This window comes from Gambusia affinis, linkage group LG24, assembly GCF_019740435.1.
Source record: "Gambusia affinis linkage group LG24, SWU_Gaff_1.0, whole genome shotgun sequence".
Lineage (NCBI taxonomy): Eukaryota > Metazoa > Chordata > Actinopteri > Cyprinodontiformes > Poeciliidae > Gambusia > Gambusia affinis.
The window spans coordinates 7,617,120-7,636,290 of record NC_057891.1 but is presented as its reverse complement, the minus strand read 5'-3'; the positions used below and the strand labels follow the sequence as shown (position 1 = coordinate 7,636,290).

The 19,171-nt window shown below is 43.5% G+C and overlaps 1 protein-coding gene and 1 long non-coding RNA gene across 3 annotated transcripts; one reads left to right on the top strand and one right to left on the bottom strand.

Moving 5' to 3' along the window:
• Positions 1 to 543: 543 nt before the first annotated feature.
• LOC122827190 (A disintegrin and metalloproteinase with thrombospondin motifs 5) lies at positions 544 to 18,253 on the bottom strand. 2 transcript variants are annotated; one of them, XM_044109835.1, is made up of 9 exons: positions 16,009 to 18,253; positions 8,381 to 8,513; positions 7,765 to 7,932; positions 6,620 to 6,903; positions 5,292 to 5,478; positions 5,040 to 5,215; positions 4,447 to 4,622; positions 3,916 to 4,336; positions 3,682 to 3,830 (listed from the first exon to the last, which is right to left on the bottom strand). In XM_044109835.1, the coding sequence occupies exons 1-9, from the start codon at positions 17,077 to 17,079 to the stop codon at positions 3,816 to 3,818; spliced, it is 2,631 nt and encodes an 876-aa protein (XP_043965770.1). In that variant the 5' UTR covers positions 17,080 to 18,253; the 3' UTR covers positions 3,682 to 3,815. The 2 variants fall into 2 exon arrangements, with proteins under 2 accessions (XP_043965769.1, XP_043965770.1); XM_044109834.1 differs by having other exon boundaries at positions 544 to 4,336; positions 16,009 to 18,252.
• Positions 5,577 to 7,902, top strand: LOC122827191. The gene is made up of 3 exons (XR_006369985.1): positions 5,577 to 6,563; positions 6,665 to 6,913; positions 7,782 to 7,902. It is a non-coding gene; the product is annotated as an uncharacterized LOC122827191 (long non-coding RNA).
• Positions 18,254 to 19,171: the final 918 nt, after the last annotated feature.

The window sequence follows — 19,171 nt, the reverse complement described above, 5'->3', positions numbered from 1 at the left end:
AAACAAATGTTAAATATATATAAAAAAATATTTAAGTGATTCCTAGTTCCTGCTGATTTTTTGCACACCATAAGTCAGTTTTATATTTCCTTCATATTTTTTATTGCTTAAAGGACAGGAGGAATTCCTCCATGGCACTGATTTTGACACTGTCTTCAGTCAGAGGCTTTTCAGAGTTAACATAATACAAACTGCTACAGGAGATCCTTTATGTCTACAACTCTTTGAGGAACCTTGAATAGTACGAGTTACAACATTTAAGTTAAATTGCAGATTTTTTAAAATTTCCACCTATATGGGAACACTTCAGAGGATGAGAAATGGCAGCAGCTCACAAAAACCACATCTACAGTCATTAGCTTGTAAACCAGTGTTAAATGACACGGACACAAAGGTGTTTAAATATATAGATTTTTATATACATTTATTCATATGGATGGCTAGAAAAGAAAACACTATATTCTTACATAGGATTGTTTCAGCACAGTCATATTCCTAAAGTTAAATAGTAATTTGATACAAAATTACTACAATAAATAAAACTCATCTCATTGTTTCTTTATTCACACAGAGCAGTTGTACAAACAATAAATTACAAGTTCAGTGCTGTGTTTCTGGCGGTCTGCAACAGGCGTCCTCCCCCGGCCCCCGACTGGAGGAGTAGTGTTGTGTTGTCAGTCAAAAATACTGCATGTATGTGTACATTTCTGCTAAATATATCTATATGCTTTAATATTTAAGTGTATGCAAACAATCTATTTATTGTACAAACATGTACTTTGTCAATCTGCAAAGTGTGAGGCCTTTCGGTTGCACGCTGACCCTGGGTCTTGTTTGAAATATTTCACTCCTGTTGGTTGCATGGTTGCTCAATGGATGTAGCACAATGACAGGAAGGTGTTTAAATCCAGAATATATTCAGCTTTAATCTGCCTTGTTCAACATGAGAGCTGAGGTAATGTTGTCAGGAATATTGTTCTTTTTTTTCTTTCCCCCACAAATGAAAGGTCTCATAATAGTACAGTGCTTTAAAAACGTTTTCGTCACCTTGCAGGTTTCCTCTATATTTGCTGAAAAAAACTAACCTTAATGTTAGACAAAGATAATCCAAGTAAACTCAAAATACAGAGTCTTTGAAGATCTTTATGCCTACTTCTTGTTGCCTGACAGGTGCTGTTAACACAATGATTCAGTAGATCAGTTCAGTCTAACTAACCATAACCCAGACCTGAGGAGTGCAGAATCGGTAGACTGAGACAACATGGAGTAGATTAAAAAATCGAAAGGAAAAACAGCATATTGTAGCAGAACTTTGTGCCAAAATGACGTTTTGGTTGACATTCAAATTTGTGAGACAATAGAACAGAACCCGAAGACATCTGCATGGAGACAAATACGTTTTCCTGGTACTATATAATGTCTTGAAAACAAGAGGATGCATCTTTTCCTGAATTACCAGAATGAAGGTAATAATGTCACACAGATATGTTGAGGATTGTCAGAAGAGGGTATTCCTCTTCTTTGATATAGAGCATATTGTCCTAATATCAATGTATTTTATTTTCTTAAAGCAAAAGTTCAAAAATACACTTTTTAAAATTTATTATTATTATATATTTTTTTTTCAGAAGTAGCTGAGACGAGTGATACTATAGTCTTAGTGTAGCATTAAAAATGAAATGGGAGAAAGTTAACAGAAGACAATGACAGTTTTGGAATACTACACTAAACCAAAGCAAAAAAAAAAAAAAGCATGAAGGAAAATAAAAAAGTTTTCAAATTCCAGAGTTGTATAATGTCAGAAAAAACGTTGAGTTTACAATCAATTTGATGGCTTTTTCATTACATAATATATTCTTTAACTTTGTAAAAGTGATTCGTTAATAAGTGTTTTCTGAAATATTTTCTCTTAGATGTAAAATAAACATTTTCCTTAACTGTCCCATTTTGCTTTTATTCTTTTAGTTGTTAAGTGTTTTCATATAAAGATAATCACTAAAAATCTCCAATGTATAATTTATTGTTATTGTATGTTGTTTTCTGGGGATTTAATAAATTTTTCATTTATTGTGTTTACAACAGATTAAATAAAAATAGAAGCACATCTAAGTTAGATACAGCATTCTATAAAGTAGTCTTTGGAAAATGACCATAAATCACTGGTTGTCAAAACAGGGAACAAAACATTCCTTAGTTGTGGCCACAAACTATCCTGATGGAGTAGCTCCTTTTTTATTTTATCAAAACAAGTTGGCATGTAAAAATGACAAAATGAAAAGTATGAAATAGCAGAGAGTAGAAACAATCTGCGCTGATGAAGCTAGTATAGTTGTAAAAAAAAAATACAGAATCTGCTAAAAGGCTACATTATCATCTCTCTTCCTTGTCTTTGCAAGTTTCCAGGGCAAACATTGTCATATCAGAGTTTTCCGTTAACCTGATAAACACACAAAAATATAACAACAAAATCCAGTTTCCATGAAAGAAAGCTCAGGAAACGATCGAAGGCTGTTCAAAACAGTCAAGGTATGACATTAGCAAATGTGCTAGCTCAGGTTGTTCACTGTGTCGTTTTTCAGTGATGATTATCAAAGTTGGTAGGACCAATACTTCTGTCTTTACTTCTGAACCTTCAACCCACTTTCAAAGAGGAGGGGGAAACATTTAAGAAATGTACTTGATGGCGTCCGAAAACACTTTCCACCCAAACTGAATGAAACAAGAAAAGCAAATGAGTGACGATGAAATTGGCTTACTGCTGTTAATGGAGGTAGTTAGAGCTAAGTTGGTGAGTACGTGTGAAGTGGGGTACTCTAACCACTTTTGGACTGCCGCCTTGATGTGTGTAAGCAAACACCAGGATGGTGGTGATCTGCCTCTGATTGGCTTGTGTGTATTCATGAGAATGTCTTTTTCTACCCGGCTAAGACGCATTTGCAGTTGTTGGAGTTCTAAAGTATGACTACCAGAACTGTATTTAGGCGATCAATCAGAAGACAGAAAACCCCCATTAATAGCAAGTAATTTATAATTAGTGGCGTAGTTGTTGCTTAGCCACACCTTGCCACAAATATGGATGATTATCCAGTGAGAGGGTTTTCAATCACTCTTCCAGTAGATTATAAATTAAGAAATGTTCAGTAATTCGGAATCCGAGCTGAGAGAAAAGGAATGTCGAGTGCTTCCCACTGTTGGGGCTATTGTCTTGGACAAACTCCGGACAAGAGACAAAGCAGTGCGAGCTGACTGACAACAGCACTTGGAAGCATAAAAAGACACTCATGCCATAAGAAGACAAGGCTCACTAAACCTCCAAGGTTTGGAGGTTAAAGTAAAGACAACCAGTTATTGTCCATGTGGAAACTACATGCAACTCGAGTCCTTAGCTATGCCAGGGCTATGCCGGGTTGAAACTTCTCTGTTGAGCTCATGTTCTGCATAGCTAGAAGGATTCCAGGTCATTGCTACATCAAATATAGTCCATTTGTACATTTTTCCAGTCTTCTAGTGTCTGATCCCGGCTTTTTCTCCATCAACATTCACAATCCCCTTTAAGACTCCAGATCTTAAATTTGCTCGAACAAAGTTCCTACATCCAACACTTCAGATCTATTTAGATCTATAGACTAAAATGTCTCTCTATATCCGTCCTTTCCAGCTGCTTCAGCATTTCTTCACCAAACAGTGTTTGAAGGCGGAGGGCCGGGTGCTCAGAACGCAGCCCTTGGACAGCTTGCCATCCTGGTCCTTGCACTGCACCGTCCGGCTCTGCCAGCCGGTATCACAAGTCCTGGAGCAAGTCATCCAAGGTCCCGTTACCCACTTGGGACCTGGAAGAGGGGTTGAAGAAACAGAAGCTGTAGTTGGCCTTAGCAGTAAAGCAGCAGGCGTAGAGGAGACAGTAGTGGTGCTAACCGTGGTGGACCGCGTTGTGGTAGACGTTGTGGTGGTGCTCTGCAAAGGGGTCAACTTGGAGTTCAGATGCTGCTGTGGGGCTGTCCACCTCGGCATGTAGTAACTATAACGGACATCGAGGGGCTTTTTCGAATCTGTGGCTAGAATCTGAACCACCAAAGCTTCTTTGAGAGCCCCGGGGCCCATGCTGTGGAGCCACTCGTCATGATGAGTCCACCCGCTGTAGTTGAGTAAAGAACCGTTGAGCGGGATGATGGTCTCTGAGGTGGAGATCATGAACTTGCCATTTAGGAGGTACTCGCTGCCGGGTCGGCGGAGGGCGAGGTAGGCGGTGAAACGGGTTTGGTCCTTGGCCATGTGCTGACGGACCTTGATGTGCGTGGACCCTGCGGGGATCTTCACGATATCAGTGTAGCCTTTGCTGTTTGTCAGGAGAAAAGTCAGAGGACATAACATGACTGGCTGCAACTGAAGAGACCGAACAAGTTAATAACAAATCCAAATAGCCAGGATCGTCTCTCCAAGTCTCACCTCTTCTTGGTGAAGTTCCCAACGACCCGTATGCATCCCATGCTGTCGCCTCCACATATGCCGCATTTGTCGAACTGGAGCTTGGAGCCGATGATGCCGTCGCAGCCCGTGCGAATGCATTTCCCTTTCACGCACACCGAACTGCTGTGAGGACGACACTCAGTCCCATCTGCTACCTGAATGCAGGAAGCCAAACCATCAATATCATCTTCTATGCAACATCTGGGCATAGAACTCCAACTAAATGATTAATTGATTATTCTCCTGATTATTTGGACTGTTAATTGATTAATCAAATGAAAAAAACGTGGCATTTCTGCCTTATTTATGTAATATTAAAAGTATAATATGTAAATAAACAAATGTTTCAGTTCCTTTTTTGAATAAGAAAATAAGTATTTAATTGCCTAAAATCCAATAGCAGCATTCCTTAAGTGAACAGTTGATCATCTGTTGCAAAGATGCTTCTGTAGCTAAAAAAATATTTCTTACATCAACATAAAGTTGAAAAGACTTAATTAGGTGATGGTTATTTTAATTGATCACAATTAATCAATGTATTTTTTCAGTGCTAGCTGTGTAGCTTATTTTACCCGTTGAGAGAACACCACATAGTAGCCTGTCCCTTTTGCTCTGCATGTCAGCTTGCACACATCCTTAGGGAGAATCCCTGCATACTTCGGCACCCACTCGACAAAGGTCTTCACCCCTTTGGGGTCCGTCTGGGGGCCGTTGCGGACTTCACACTGTTCTTGACGGAAACTCTTACCTGCAGAAACAAAACGCTTGTGTTAACCGCCTGACCTCTTCCAGTTTCTCAGTCTTTCCTGTGCTGTTTTGCTCACTTGAGGGCGGGCACGGCGGGAAGACGTTACAAGTCCGATAGATGGCTCTCTTTCCTATGCAGTAGCGGCCGTTGTTTCGTGGCGCCGGGTTGTTGCACAGGCGCTGGGCAAACTGCACTCCGCCCCCGCAGGTCCTAGAGCATGCACCCCACGGGCCCCAAGAACTCCAGCTGCCGTGGTTGGACGTCTGGGAAGCCAAACGAGGGGAGGCGGAGGAGACAAAATGAAGCAGATGAAGGAAAACAATTAGTGCTTCTAAGAGATATTGGATGCTGTCAGCCAAGGGGAAGCTGGCGAGAGATCTGTGATAAGTAGAAATGCATCCTTCACTGGTGTTTAAGAAGGAGTCTGCCATCATGTGATGATAACCAACGTCTGGTGACAGACACATGGTCCGCCAGAGGATTGCCAGAATCAAATTCTCCACATAATTCCACTTGTTTATGAGTCATTAGTGAGGAGCGGATGAGTAATATTTAGCACTTCATCAGCTCTTTTCTAAATAAGCTTTTCCATATTTTTTGCATCGCCTTGCAAAAAATATGACTATCCCTTTAACTTTTTGACATTTTGTCTCCTCATAATCATAAATTCAATGTATTTTTAGTGGTATTTTATCTCATAGACCAGCAAAAAAAGTCATATATATAATTGCAAAGTTGAGGTTTTTCTTGTTTTTACAAGTAAAAATCAGAAAATTGTGACATATGTTTGCATCCATTCATTCTGAGTCAACACTTTGAATACTTTTTGCTGCAGTTAAGACACGTATTTCCATTACAAAGGCGCACACAGAAGGAAATATAGCTGGATTAAAGAATCTGAGCTCTAGGACATTGGGAGCATTGGGAACATTGGGAGGTTTATGCTGGTAGGAGGCGACCAAAAAAAGCCAGTCACCACTTGGGCTGCATCCACGCATGCAGCCGTCTGCCAAGGACCAAATTACGCTCGTCATACATCATGTGACACAAACACATAAAAGAATCTTATCTTTCATCCCTTTTCTAAACATCTTAATCCCTTCTGACTTCCTCAATCATTTTCTCTCCCTCCTGACAGCCGGCCGGGAACAGATTTGGTGTCCCTACAGTTAAACTTTATTTTGATGTGTATGAATAAGGCCAGAGTTGAAGTCGCATAAATAAGGAAGACCACACAGTGAAGGCAGACAAAGAATCTTTCCCAAAGAGAGCCTCTGGGTACTGTGTGTTTATCTGTGTTTATTGCTATTCCGGAAGCAATTTGACTCCTACTAACAACTGTGGAAAGGTGAGCTATTAAAAGAAACCTATTTTTGACCGCGTGTCTGTTTCGCTTCCCCTCACCGAATAGTGCTTCTTTCGGGTTTTGTCCACACACTTTCCCTGCAGGCAGATGCGCCCCTTCCCGCACGGCGTCCCCTCCACAGCCGGAAGCTTCTTGGTCAGACACACCATCTGTCCCTGGCGGATCACGGCGCACCACAGGCGGGAGCAAACGTCCATGCCCGGGCAGACCGTGTACTCGAGGCCGAAGGCCAGGCGGCACTGTCGGACGGCGTCGTAGCTCTGGCCTGGGAGTTCCTCCGGGCCGAGGAGGGGCTGACGAGGGGAGTCCAGGAGACACTCGGCTGTTGAAGCGTAGGAAACAAAATTGGTGATTTATTTCAGTCTACTCAGGCATTGTGTAGAAAAGCTTTAAAACCCTGCATAAAATATTCAGCAAACCGGAGCTTGAAGCTCTTCAAAAACAGAAAATCTTAAGGATTTTTGGTCAACTTTTCTGTGCAGATATCTTAGGACATTTTAATAAGACAAAACTAACTATACAAGCAGTTTTTCAGCAGGATATAGGAGCTTGTTTTAAGTAAATAATTCCTTAATATTGATGAAAAAGCAGTTGCAGTATTTCAGTCAGAACTGTAATTTTTATTTAACTTTTTTATCAACATTAATGAGTTATTGACTTAAAACACGCTCCTATGTCTTGCTGAAAAGTGACTTTTTAGTAACTCTTTTTTTCCAAGTGTGCTGAGATATTAAAAGACCACAAAAAAATACTAAGTGTGATTTTGTGTTTTTCCTCTGCATTATGGTAATTTACAGATCTCTGCCTGCATAATCCTAATAAACTTGGCCTGTGATACTTTAGACTCAATAAAAGCCCTGCAGCTGCTGCAACAGATACTGCCAAGCCTGAAATTATAGTGTCGGCTCTTGAATTATGCCAAAAGCCCTGGAACTGCAGTGCAAAGCGTCAGCAGCAATACTTTATCGCTGTCATGAATGAAACTACTGGATGAAACTGGAACGCGAAGCATGAATCACTTTTCATCTCTGGCTGCACTGCAGCTACAGTCACTGAAAAGGTTTACAGAAATGTAAATAATGTCTGCTGATTGACGTTGCAGCTCTGAGAGATTTTGATCAGAACTGAAATGATCGCGGATTGTGCTGTGTCGTTATCCTCCCACGTTTTCCTCCCGACTCACCATTCCCGTCGTCGAAGAAGTCGGTGATGGTGGACGAGGTGCAGCGGCTCCAGGGCTTGGAGGCGTCGATGGAGGTGAGAATGGACGACATGAGCTGCTTGTGACTGTTGACCCCAAAGCGTTCCTCGCAGAACTTCGAATCATCGTGGGACAATCCCAGCAGGTGACCTGAATCCCCAGATAGAGACGACGCAGAGTGAGCTACATGACGTGCAACTTCAAATAAAAAATCCTACTGCAGATGACAGGATGCTGGAAGATGGCCAAAAATATCTCTGATCTGACCAAATAAAAATAACACTCCTAAAAGTGTTTGTGGTAATAATAATAACAATAACAATAAACCCCACATTCCGATACGGGTTGGGAGCGTCATGTTGAGGTGTTTTTGTTCCACATCAAACCGTGCGGCACTTAATTCCAGTAATGTGAGGAATGTCAGGTCGTGTCTTGAATACGCCAGTGCACCACGCAGAACGAATCCGAAAAGAAAACATCAGCAAGCGTTCGCGTTGCAGAGTGCATGACGTGATTTTAAGCCGCCAGAAGGAAGAGCTGACAGATGAGTTCGCATGCCCCGGCGTGACCCTGGTCGTCCTTCGTGTTTTGTGCTTACCTATCTCGTGAGCGACGGTGAATGCGGCGTGAAGGCCGTCGTCCTCGATGACGGCGCAGCTTCTCTCTGGAGAGCAGATTGTGCCGACGTCCGCCATGCCCAGGGTGTCGCAAGAGTGGTGGCCGCACAGGTCCTGGACAAAGGAAGTGATGCACATCTAAATCACTGCTTAAATTGGAAAAAGCAGCATAACACCTGGAATTGCTATTGTGAAACAAGATAATCACATTTAGACTTTTCAGAAGCTTTTGGATGAGAGAAAGGCGTTGGTATAGTAAAAACAGAAAGTGAGCGGATGGATAATGATGACACAAGAAAAACTGACATTATTTAATGAGAATATGTTAAATGAGTGTGTGTCAGTTAGCAGTGACATAGGTAAAGGATGGAGTGAGCATTCTCCTGCGGTGGCTATAACAGATAGCATGAGTGAAAGGCAAGAGCTCACAATGGGAAACTCCAGGCGTTGTTTGTGAGCATAAAGTTTATCAGGTCAGAAAATGCTTCTGTTCCAGGTATTTTTGCCGTTAATGACAACTGTCAGTACAAAAATCCACTCATTGTGTTAAAACAACAATTCCTCTAAGCGTTCCTTATGTGTGGAAAAGTGAGACCTGCACAAACGACTCAGTATGATGAGTCATCTTGATATCTGAATGTCACAAGGCTAAGTCGACTACTGAGTCCTGGTTTATGAATGTGTGAGTGTTGGTGTGTGATTGGCTGAATATGGCACTATTGTGCTCATTAATCTCACGCTGGGGAAATTCAAATGTGAAAACTGAGTCTATTTACCTGCTGATTTACACAGTTGTTGTGAGGTATTGTGCTGATGCATGCCTGTGCACATCAGAGTGTGTGTCGATCTGAATGCTGGTTCGAACTGAAGTTTTGACAAAGGTAATCATCAAACACTGTGGTAAATCATAACGCAGATTCTGCTTAGATCACACTGCTTTTAAATCTCAGTGCAGGGTGCCGGTCTGTTAGGTCTCTACTCCCTCCTGACTTCTCTCCCATTTACTAACTAAATTACCATAGAAATATTCACTCTAAGTGAATATTTTCCATGACTACTCTTGTGCTTTGTGGCCACTGTGCAAAACACTGATCCCTTATAAAAAGTATCGTCACTTTTAGGAAAGTTTAAACTTCTGTTCTTGGCTTCTTCTTTGTAGAAATCTTGTGATTTTGGCAAAGAAAAAGAACGCAGCTATTGTAAACTACAAGCCTGTTTTATGAGTTTCCATAAATCCCGTCCCTCTAAAGTGTGCTTCCCCTCCAAGGAGTCAACTTTCTCTCACCCCCTCAGTAACCACCTTCACTAAGTACCGATGTTGTAGAGGGGACTTCGACGCCAGTTTCCCTGCATGTGCCTTGAAGCGAGAATCTATTCCTGCTTTGATTCCCACACATGTCCATGCAGACGAGGCCTCAGCCTGGACGGCCTGGCCTCGATGAGAGCAGAGATCAATTTACTAATCGAGTGCCTGCGTGCGCACGCTCACACACACACACACACACACACACACACACACCCATGCGCGCGCTCACACACACACATGCGCACACACAACAGTTCGAAGTGTACATTTAGACTAGGGCTGTGCATGGATGCATGAAGACAAAAGTCTGTATGAGTGAACATTAGAACATAAACGCACACACACGTCCCGGGGAGAAGATGAATCGTCATGTTAAGCGGTGCTGACAGGCCTGCTGGGTCGTGTGTGTGAGGCTCTGTGGGGAGGGTGTTTACCCGTTCCGGTCCGATCCATTTGGAACAAACTCCCTTGTGTTTTTGCATTCTCACACATGACTGACTGGGTGGGACACTCAAATGCACCACTTATGATAACTACATTTAAGTGGATGGGCGCATTCTTACAAATAATACTGAGAATGCAAAATCGCTGATGCTCACAACTCATACACACTCATTAAAGCGAACAGGAAGCTTCTGCTGGCTGACTGCTGGATACATGAGGAGCAAACAAAGGCTGATTCTGACTGAATGGACGGCTGCCGAGAGCCGAACGGAGCAGAAGTTTCATCTGACTTGTCTGTGCGCAGACAGGCATGAAGAGCTGCTGCACTTAAAATCAGAAAGTCGGTGGATGTCGAGAAAAGATTAACTGCTTTTCTTTTCCCGTTTGTCTTCCTACCAATGTCTTTTTATTCATTCATCCATCCCCTCTCTGGATCGGTTTCAGGCACACCTGGATATATGCTGGGGAAACAGTGTAAAAGGAAACGTGCGGGCAAAAAAAATTGGGGATCTCCTGCTAAATAGCGACATGTGAATAATACCTGAATTAACCTCAAACCACATGTCAGCTTGTCTAATTCCCTCCTCTGCCAAGACTTGGCAGAGACTTGCTTTTTTATCCTGAGGGCTCTGAAGAAGAAAAAGAAAAGAGAGAGGGCGCGAGAGAAACAAAAATAAGTTCAGGTATCAGACGCCGGGGATGGAGGGGGAAAGACGGAGTGGTGCCGGAAATTAAAGCAAAGAACAGAGAGAACAAGGGGTTACAGTAATATTGGCAGAAACAACATGGGAACAGGTGGACGCTGGCTCACAAAGGTCAGGGCCTTGATCCCAGCTGTGCTTGTGTGTGTGAGGTATGAGACCACTTGAAATCTAAGCCAGCGCTGGTGTTAGGCAAACTGAGCCACACACACACACACACACACGCACACACACACAGTTCCTCTCAGAGGGGATTTAGCTCACTCTAATATCCACTGCCAAATTATTCCAGCAAACCCTATGAAGATACAGCCTAATAGGTGATTCAGTTCATTTTCACATTCAGGTGTCGTCTTATTTGGTCCAAATTTACATCAAATTCTGTTTCAATTTATGCGACAGTAGCTTTAAAAGCTAAAGCTGCCTTTTAACAAAAACAAAACCTGGCCTAAATGATTTTTTAAGCCAAAACAGAAGGATTGATATTTGTATGGCATTGGTATTATGTGCTTGTTAGCATAATGACATTAATGCTATCTAGGAACACCACAGTTTACCGATGGGCTTTCTAGCAAGAGTTTAGACAGAGTGCATCCAAGTGATGCTAGCTTTAGTATGTAAAGTTACACACCTGGGAATATTGACTTATGTAGAAAACTTACAAAATTTTTCCCAATATGGTTTTTGCCACATTTAAATTCTCAAAGCACGTATCAGACAAAGATGATAAGTTGTTGGTGCCTTTTTTTGGAGGGGTTTAAGTTAGCCGCGGTAAAGTGAAGTAATTTGAATCAACGTATAGAATCAGGAATCATGATTCTTCAATAACTTGAATCAGGAGAATAGTAGAAGTCAGAGTGCATGTTGCTGAAGGTTTTTTGCATGAACACGTGAACTTGTCAAAAGTTGGCGCTCAAAGGAAATTTTCAACCTTGACTGTGAACAGGAATGGGGTACATCTCACTTATGCATTTCAGTTTGAGGACTATTTGTTGTTCCAGGACAAATCAAGATCCCTGGCCAGTTGCATATTGTCGACAGCCGAAGAGTTCAGGCTGTGGGTATAGGATCCAGGAGCCGTCTGCAGGATGTCGACATGTGCCAGACGAAGTAAAGCATGTGTGAAATCTCAAGGGCATTTAAAACAAACAGAAGGACTGACTGCGACGGGGGCAGAAGGCTGGGAAATGTACACTGCAATGTACAGACACACAGGGAGGAGACTGGAAATGACAACAGAGTGGAAGGGAAAGACATTGGACTGGTACTGATGGTGTCTTTATTAACATAGTTTAATCTCTTTAAATCACACAAAAGCTAAAGTTACTGTGACTTAAATGATTGATCAGTTTTTCTTGATATCGTGTTTGATTAAACTGTACAGAATAAAGAGAGTTGTAGATTCGTCTTCCAGCAGGATGACACCAAAACAGCTAAAATAGGGGACCTAGTCTTACGAAGCATTTTTGGCAAAACCAGAAAATTAATGTTCCCAGATGCTCTCTGTCCAATCTGATCAAGCTTGAGCTATTTTGCAAAGAGGAATGGCCAAAATGCCAATCCCTGGATGACAGAAATGAAGTAAATCCTCAAAATCCATACAAACACTTTAGGGTTTGTAGACAAATGTGGGGCTTTGTCTGCCACCCAAGCTCAAAGCAGTGCAACCATGCGTAACGTTCAATGTTCCCACTTACACAGAAACACTCTCTAGCATGTCCCCAGTGTCCTCAATGTACCCGTTGTCTTGTTTCGGTGCTGGCATGTGTGGAACTGGGTGACACTGTCGTACGGGTCAGCTCTCTGGGAGCACTGGGTCTTGGAGTAATTAGACGCAACCACAAAGAGGCGTGTTCCCTCCAACCTTGTGCCACTTGAGGCCTGCCAATGTGGGAACAAAGGCCTGGTCTGACTCCGCAGTCAAGATAGGATCCACTTCAGAGCAGAAAATTAGAGCCTGTTTTAGAGCTGCTCCAAAGTTTCATAAAAAAGAACTTACTTTACACTATTTGAGCTTATTTCATACCATCGACAATCTAAAATGTTTCCTCATTTTCGTTCAGCTTATTTTCCCCAGAAAATCCTTAACATACATTTCTATTTTTAAATACACCAAACTTGCCCTATTTTCCAACTCAAATGCTGGAAAACAGGAAGCAAATTATGTTTTTTTTTTGGCTGGCACTCTGTCAGTGGAAACACTAATGGGCGTAAACGGTTTTCTGCGACTCCTAACATTTTGTGATCTCTTCTGCTCTCGTGAAAAAAAGTGAATTGTGGTGTGGAAACTTGTGCAAGTGTGGCTCCTGAGAGGAATGTGGCTAACACGGACATGTTTTACAACTTTCTGTCACAGTTTAATGACGATACAGAAATATGGGTGGAAACAAATCACTGCAGACAAGTGAATTGCAGAGGAATGCAGCTTTAAAATTCCGCTTTCACTTATTCGTCAGGAGCTGCATGGCATGCCTTTCTACTTGTTGAAATTGTTGACAAAGTAACCAGAACTGATCCAGATAATAGCCTTTAATAGCCAAAGAGTTTAAAGGTTAAAGTGAGTTTGCCTCAAAGGCGGAGTATTAAGGGTTTCTTTTACAAGATGACAAGATTTAAAAGCTGTTTTTTCCCCCCAGCAGGTCTTCAACAGATATAAACAAACAAACTAACTATTTATTGCTGATACTGGGCAGAGATCTGATTTTTGACTTCAGAATTGCCGGAGTTCCTTCGAAAAGGTATCAGAAACATCTCTTAGGGTTTTTTTCCCCTAAAATTGACATGATGGCATCAAGCAACTCTGCAGGTTTCTCGATTGCCTATAAACTCCCATTCCACCGAATCAAAAAGTTGCTCTGTTGGGTGGAGATCTGGTCACTGTTGAAGCCATTAGCATACAAGAAACTCATGGTCTTGTTCAAGAAAACAGTTTGAGTTTATTTCAATTCATAGGTAAATTTAGTCATGAGTATTTCCAAAAAGTACCGTTCACTGCTTTTCTTGGGATATTTTGTGAGACTTTCCTGTCCACTTTGGTTACTGGTGTCTGGATCGCCGTTTTCGTGAAGTGCCAAACACAAACATCCGACGATTACACCTCTCTCTCCTTTGGCTCTCATTAACCCTCACTCAGGTGCAGTGGCAATAGGCTTACTGAGGAGTCACGAGGTGCTTGGCATGCAGAAACTGTGCCATGCATGCCAGCCGGCTGACCTCTGGAATGCATTACCAGCTGCCTTGCCAAAGCACGGCTGTGACAGTGAGACACGAGTTCAGGAGAGCCAAGGCAACACCAGTTTTTTTGCTCTATGACAAGACTTTGCATGGCTTGGACACACCACAGTCCAAGGCGAGCATTCTGACAAGTAAACCAGAGGTAACCACCATGAAGCCACACCCAGAGAGATGAAGAATGCCTGCAGATTTGCTGCTGCCCTGCGGCTTTTGGACCTGGCAGTTAAACGAGGGCCGAATGGAGGAGGGTAGAGAAAAGGATGGTGAAAGAAAGGTTATGCGAGTGTGGTCTCCGTAACTGTACGGCCTCCAGGAGGGAGGATGTGTTTGTTTTTCTGACAGCCGGTCCAATCTGTAACTCCTGGACTCAGCTGACAGACGCTGCAAAAAGCAGAGGGGAAAATATGTCCAAGCTGGAGTGATGAGCGACAGAACTGGGAGGAGTGGGGTGGGTGAGTAAGAGACTATACGACGAGCAAACACAATCAAGTTTCAGCGGAAGTATTGGAAGTATTTCTGTAATGCAACCAGCAGCTGATTGGAAGAATCTATCCAGGGAAGAATGTACGGCGGTGGTGTGAACGCGCCTTAGATTACGCATACTCCGAGGCTGTCAAGGGACTGGGAGGGGGAGGATGAAGACAGAGGAGCTCGCCTAGAAAAACACCAGGCGCAGAAAATAGTTTTTTTTTTGTTGCATTTTTTTAAAACGTTTTTAGAGTTGCATATGCACAATTCAGCAAAAAGGACGTGTGGAGGGAAAGTGTACAAGGGCAAGAAACATCACCAATCATTGAAAAATGATTCATATACATCATAATTTAAACAAAGTTGGACATAGTTGCTTAAATGTGCTAGCAGTGCATTACATACTCAATTAAATGCGTACAATTGAAATTCTTCAGGCACAGTTTTTTCCCATTATATCTTAAAATCATACAGGATCATTTAATGTTTGTTTCTTTAAATGTTTCAGTTCTGCAGTGCACATTGAAATATATTTAGCTACTATGATAACTCATAGTCCCTAATATCTGATTGGTTAACCCAACTTCTGACCAATTACAGTGGACCACTACTTATTTTTGAGTTCAGTCCTCAGGAATTCACCTATTGACTGTTTTTTCCTGTGAAACTTATTCACAGAAAATGAAGACTTTTTTGATAGATATTTGTTGAAAATGCAGCGTGAGAACCTGAAATACTTGGACACAATTCATTTGCAACGTTCATATTGATTGGCTGTCCCCAAGAGCAGAAACAAGGAAGAGTGTTAGCTACATTAGCCAATATTTGTGGATTTCAGCTACATGTGGGCGTTTGTGGTCCCTAAGTCATTTAGTAATTTGAATTAAATTGTGACATGTTTGTGTTTCCATACATGTACATGTACTTGTCAATGTTATTTATTATAAGTCACTAGGGTGACATATAATAAATCAGTCCCACTGATATCAGGCAAACTGTCAAAATAAAAACAATGACACTTCATTTCATTCTGTTTCACCCAAAGTTTCTCTCTCTCTGTGGAGAAATGGTCACAAACATCACAATTTTTGTAACTTACCATCAGCAGCTTGAAAATTAGGAGAGTAAATTACAAAGTGAATCCATCTTCCTCTCCAGTGACATCTACTGTTCACAATGATAACTACAGTGAGTGTAAGAAGCCTGCTACCTGCTGAAGGCTAAGCTTAAACTGACATATTTAATATGTTGCTGCACACGACCTCGAAACATTTACTGGCTTTCTGTTTCCGCATTTAATTATGTATTTGTTTCCAATTCAATTTATGTGACAGTCAGATGCAATGGTGATGCCGTTTTACGCAATTGTCATAACAGGATGGCGCAAAGCTTCTCCTAAAGTGGAACAATCAGGTGGTCGTGCGTAAAAGGTGCGGGGCTGGAGGAGTTTGTTTACCTGCCTGGTGAAGAGGATGGCTGCGTCGTGGTGATGCTGGTGGTCGTCATCTAGCGGGTTCTGCTGGTTCTGCCACTTGCAGAAGCTCTTGAGCGTCGCCGCCGCGTTCTTGGTCACCTCCAGCCCCTTCTCGTTCTCCGAGACCGTGATGACCTTTACCACGGACAGCCGGATGGGGTTCTCGATGCTGGCGTGTCCGTACAACTTGGACGCGATGGATGCCAGTGTGAGCAAGTAGTGGTTCAAGTCCCTGCCATACTTCTTGGTCATGGAGTCGTCCGCCACCAGGAGCAGCTCCACGTGCCTGGCGCGGGACACCGACCTCTTGCGCCGCGCGCCGGGCTCTTTGGCGAGGCGGCTCCACCATCTCCTCCCTCGCTCGCCGTGCCCCTCTTCTCCGTCCCGTCTCTCCTTCCCGCGACCTCGGTGCCGCCGTCTTTCCGCCGCATCCCTGCGCCCTCTCTTCCCGTCTCGCGTGCCGCAGCTCTCGCGCCCCTCGCTCAGAGCCTCGAAGCTGAAGCTTTCGCGCGTGAACACGTGGAGCGCGCTCTCCGCATCCCGGTCGTGCAGTGCGCGCGTATCGTGCTCGTGTCCCTTCGCCCGGATGATGGGAGTGATGGTGTAGCGCGAGTGGTTGACGGCGAAGAAACCCTCCAGGCCTCCGCCGCAGAGGCTGAGGACGGCGAGAGACTCCGGGTTGGAGTCCACCGTCCCGCGGTACGCGCACTCCCGCTGCTGAGGCGCGGGACTCTGTCCCATCATCGCGAGCGCATACTGAGGGCTGAAGTGATGCGACAGCACCGACTCATCCCGCTCCATGTCCAGCTGAAAGCGCCTCCCATCCAGGTACACCAGGTAGCCCACCTTCCCTCCACCGTTGTAAATCCGATCGATGGTCCGCACCACCCCGTCCGTCCTCCGGGCAGGTGTGTGCAGCGAGCCGCTCGCAGGTGGAAGATAGAACCCCTGGAAGGTAGACACCCCAGCTCCAAACTCCACGACGCACAGCAGTTGCAGCAGCAGCCGAAACCAGAGCATGCCCCCGGTCAGAGCGCCAAGGAGCCGCGGCATTGTTCACTCCAACCCGAAAAACATTTAGATCTCCGCTAAAACATCCCCGCCGTGGCTGAAAGGGACAACTTTAGGTGGCTGCTGTTGTCCATGCGTAAAGCGCATCCTCCTCTCTCCGTGTCCGGATCCCCCGTGCACAAGGCGCACAGCAGTGACCAACAGGCAAGAAAACAAAACCATTGAAGAAGAAGTGGGAAAAGGAGAGGAAAACAGAGCGGTGGAAAGGAACTCTGCGCAGCTTGGAAGAGGACTAAGCTGAACTTGGGAGAACAAAAACACAAAGTTTGCTCTTAATAGGACTCGGAGAGGAAAAGTCCTGCCCCCTTTTGCGCTCAATCACCACTCCTCCACCCCCACCTCCTATACTCTCTGTCTCCCTCTCTTCTTCAAATCAGAGTAAAATCAAGTGGTGGAGGAGAGAAACCTGAACAATGCCTACTTTGGAGTGTTGGTAGTGTTTGCAAAAGCACTAAATTCCACATTGTTGCTCTTGCAGCTGGAATGTAAACATCAGCCCAACAGGACCTGCATCAACTTCTGTAATCCCTCCATTAAACACCAGCATGCTACTTTTCCACTTTGAATCCTTTAATAATTGAAGTCTAACTCAGTTTAGCTGGAGAGTTTCAACAAATGTCAGGGGAAATAGATAATTTATGACCATTCCCAAAGAAGAAAGTCATGGAGTTCACCATTTCCATGCCAGACATTTCATTGTGTGGTTGTGTAAAAGCTGTTAGTTTGCATACGCTACGTGCTGCATGACTCTAGTTGGGGGAGAAAATGACTCTGCAGGTGTGTGTCTGCGTCTGGAGCTGCCATGATTATTTATTGGAGTTCCCCAGCTGCCCCTGTGGGATGTCATGTAGAAGTTCGACAGAACTGAAGTCACCATTGAAGTCATGCACAAACATCCTCCCAGAGGGCTGCTGGCAGGGAAGGCGTGTTTTTAAAGTTTCATGCTCAGCTGCTGAGTCACAAAAAAGTTTTGATTTTTTAGTGTTTGCCACGAGGACTGTACAGAACTTCTATCCATTTATTGTCTTTCACCTATCTGAGATCAAGTGGCAGAGGTCAGAGGTCCATGAAGGAAACTCAGATGCCTCCCCAGTGATACCCTGTAGCTTATTCTGGGGGATGCCAAGATGTTTCCAGATCAGAAAGGATGTATAGTCTATCCTACAGGTTCTGGATCTGACTCAGCTTTTTCTTCTAGTGAAACGTATTCTAAGAGCATCCAGATATCCAAAGCACCTTCAGCAACTCTTTAAAAACTGGATAAGCAGTGTCTCTGGTTCCTTCATTCAAGGAACCTTCTTCTCCATTTGTGAGGCATAACGTATATCTTCCACTATGTTTAATCACAAAGCCTGTCAGACTCAAATATCACTGTTTGTACCTAAGGTCTTCTAAGACTCTCAGCAAACCCTAATGAGCAAGAGGAAAGACAGAGGGGCATGCTAAGGCCTTAAGGCTCAGCCACCCAAAGAGAAATACCTTCCCTCAGGAACCTTTTTGTTTGGTCTTGATCCACAAGGCACAAGAACACACAGCAAGGTTTAAAAAGGTGCAGTTTCAATAAAACAAGTTTTCTTTGACATGCAAGAGAAAACGTCAAAGGTTTTTGAGCAGTACAAACACTTCATACACATTGAAAGTGTGCAAAGCCCACTCATCTTTAGAAATAGGGTTGTCTTACAGACTGTTACCTCAACAGAGGTAACCAGCCATTATGTGCCCCCAATCCTTCCCCAACCAATCACTTGATGTGGAATTTGATATGGGATCTTACGTTTCAAATTTGCTACGTCAAGGGGTGAGAGGCCGTGTCTGCTGTCCTCTAAGCTCTTAATCCGAAGCATTCTGGATGACTGATCGGCAGCGTGGGCAGTGTGGATGGAGAAGAGAGTGGGAGGGCGGTGGAAAAGTCTTGGCTCTCCTCATTAATCCACATTCTGTAGAACACAGTCCTGTCTCTTTTTTTCCCTTTAGAACCTTCCCCTAAAAACTTCATATGGAGATGGGAGGGTGCTCAAGTGATGGAGGCACTTAAGTTCATGACCCCATGTTATAAAATCCTCGCTGTTCTCCT

What these genes read in the sequence shown, in the direction of transcription:
- LOC122827190 (XM_044109834.1), bottom strand. Translation starts at nt 17,079, where the DNA reads ATGCCGCGGCTCCTTGGCGCTCTGACCGGGGGCATGCTCTGGTTTCGG. An exon ending in CTTCTTCGACGACGGGAATG is followed by an intron (nt 6,904 to 7,764) that starts GTGAGTCGGGAG and finishes ACGCTTCAACAG; the next exon opens with CCGAGTGTCTCCTGGACTCC. An exon ending in CCCGCCGTGCCCGCCCTCAA is followed by an intron (nt 5,216 to 5,291) that starts GTGAGCAAAACA and finishes TTGTTTCTGCAG; the next exon opens with GTAAGAGTTTCCGTCAAGAA.